The 1,009-nt window shown below is 58.6% G+C and overlaps 1 protein-coding gene across 1 annotated transcript; it reads left to right on the top strand.

The window, feature by feature from the left end:
* Positions 1-223: 223 nt before the first annotated feature.
* Positions 224-894, top strand: SLC10A4 (solute carrier family 10, member 4). Its single transcript, XM_010156900.1, has 2 exons — positions 224-307; positions 379-894. The coding sequence occupies exons 1-2, from the start codon at positions 224-226 to the stop codon at positions 892-894; spliced, it is 600 nt and encodes a 199-aa protein (XP_010155202.1).
* Positions 895-1,009: the final 115 nt, after the last annotated feature.

Below are 1,009 nucleotides of genomic sequence, written 5' to 3'. Positions count from 1 at the left end.
AGGTAACCCCCCCAGCGCACGGGAAGGAGGGCAGCAAAGGCACTGTCCGGCATCCTGCTGTCTCCCAGGGCTAGCAACACCTACCCGAAGGCACCGCGACCCGTCCCCAATTAGCTTGATTACAAAGGGAGAAGCAAGGCGCGAGCCCCAGCTCTCTAGTTTCCTGGAAAGTCACCCCATAGCAAAACGATGGAGGGCGATCTCAGCCCCCTCCTTTCTCGGGATGTGCTCCAACACCACCAAAGCCAGCAGCAAACCCGGGAAGGGCGGCACAACCCCGGTTGGCGTCTTAGGGTCTATCAAGCCTGTACCTGCCACGATCATCCTTTTAAACTAATAACCCCCGTGGTGTTTATCAATGTCTGTGTCTGTTGCCAGATTTCCCTGTGGTCCCTCTTGGTGACTCTGGTGATCCTGTTCATCCTGACCGGGACGATGCTGGGTCCAGACCTGATGGCACACATCCCTGCCTCTGTCTACGCCATTGCGGTGCTGATGCCTCTAGCGGGTTACGCCTTGGGATACGGCTTAGCCACCCTCTTTAAAATGCCCCCGCACTGCAGGAGAACAGTGTCTTTGGAAACAGGCTGCCAAAACGTCCAGCTCTGCACCGCCATCCTAAAACTCACCTTCCCCCCGGAGCTCATAGGGAGCATGTACATGTTTCCCTTGCTTTACGCCCTTTTTCAGTCCGCAGAAGCAGGGCTCTTCGTGCTGGCGTACAAGATGTACGGGAGAGACAGCTACAAACAAGACACGCTGGGGGAAGAGGAAGACACCGATATTTCCTACAGGAAACTGAAGGAGGAGGAGGTGGCCGATACTTCGTACGGCACCGTGATCACAGAGGAGCGCAACTCCGTGCAGATGGAGCCGACGCAGACGGCGCTTTAGGCGAGCTACGGGGACGACACGGGGGGCCGCGCGACTCGCGTGCTGTGCTTGCAACCAGGCTGGGCCCGCGCTCGCTCCCGCACAAGCGGAGCCGCCCGGCCTCCATCGTTTCTCC

The sequence above is a fragment of the Eurypyga helias genome, unplaced genomic scaffold (assembly GCF_000690775.1).
Source record: "Eurypyga helias isolate BGI_N326 unplaced genomic scaffold, ASM69077v1 Scaffold49018, whole genome shotgun sequence".
NCBI classification, from domain to species: domain Eukaryota; kingdom Metazoa; phylum Chordata; class Aves; order Eurypygiformes; family Eurypygidae; genus Eurypyga; species Eurypyga helias.
Note: the sequence above shows the minus strand (reverse complement) of the source record. Positions and strands in the feature narration are given on the sequence as shown.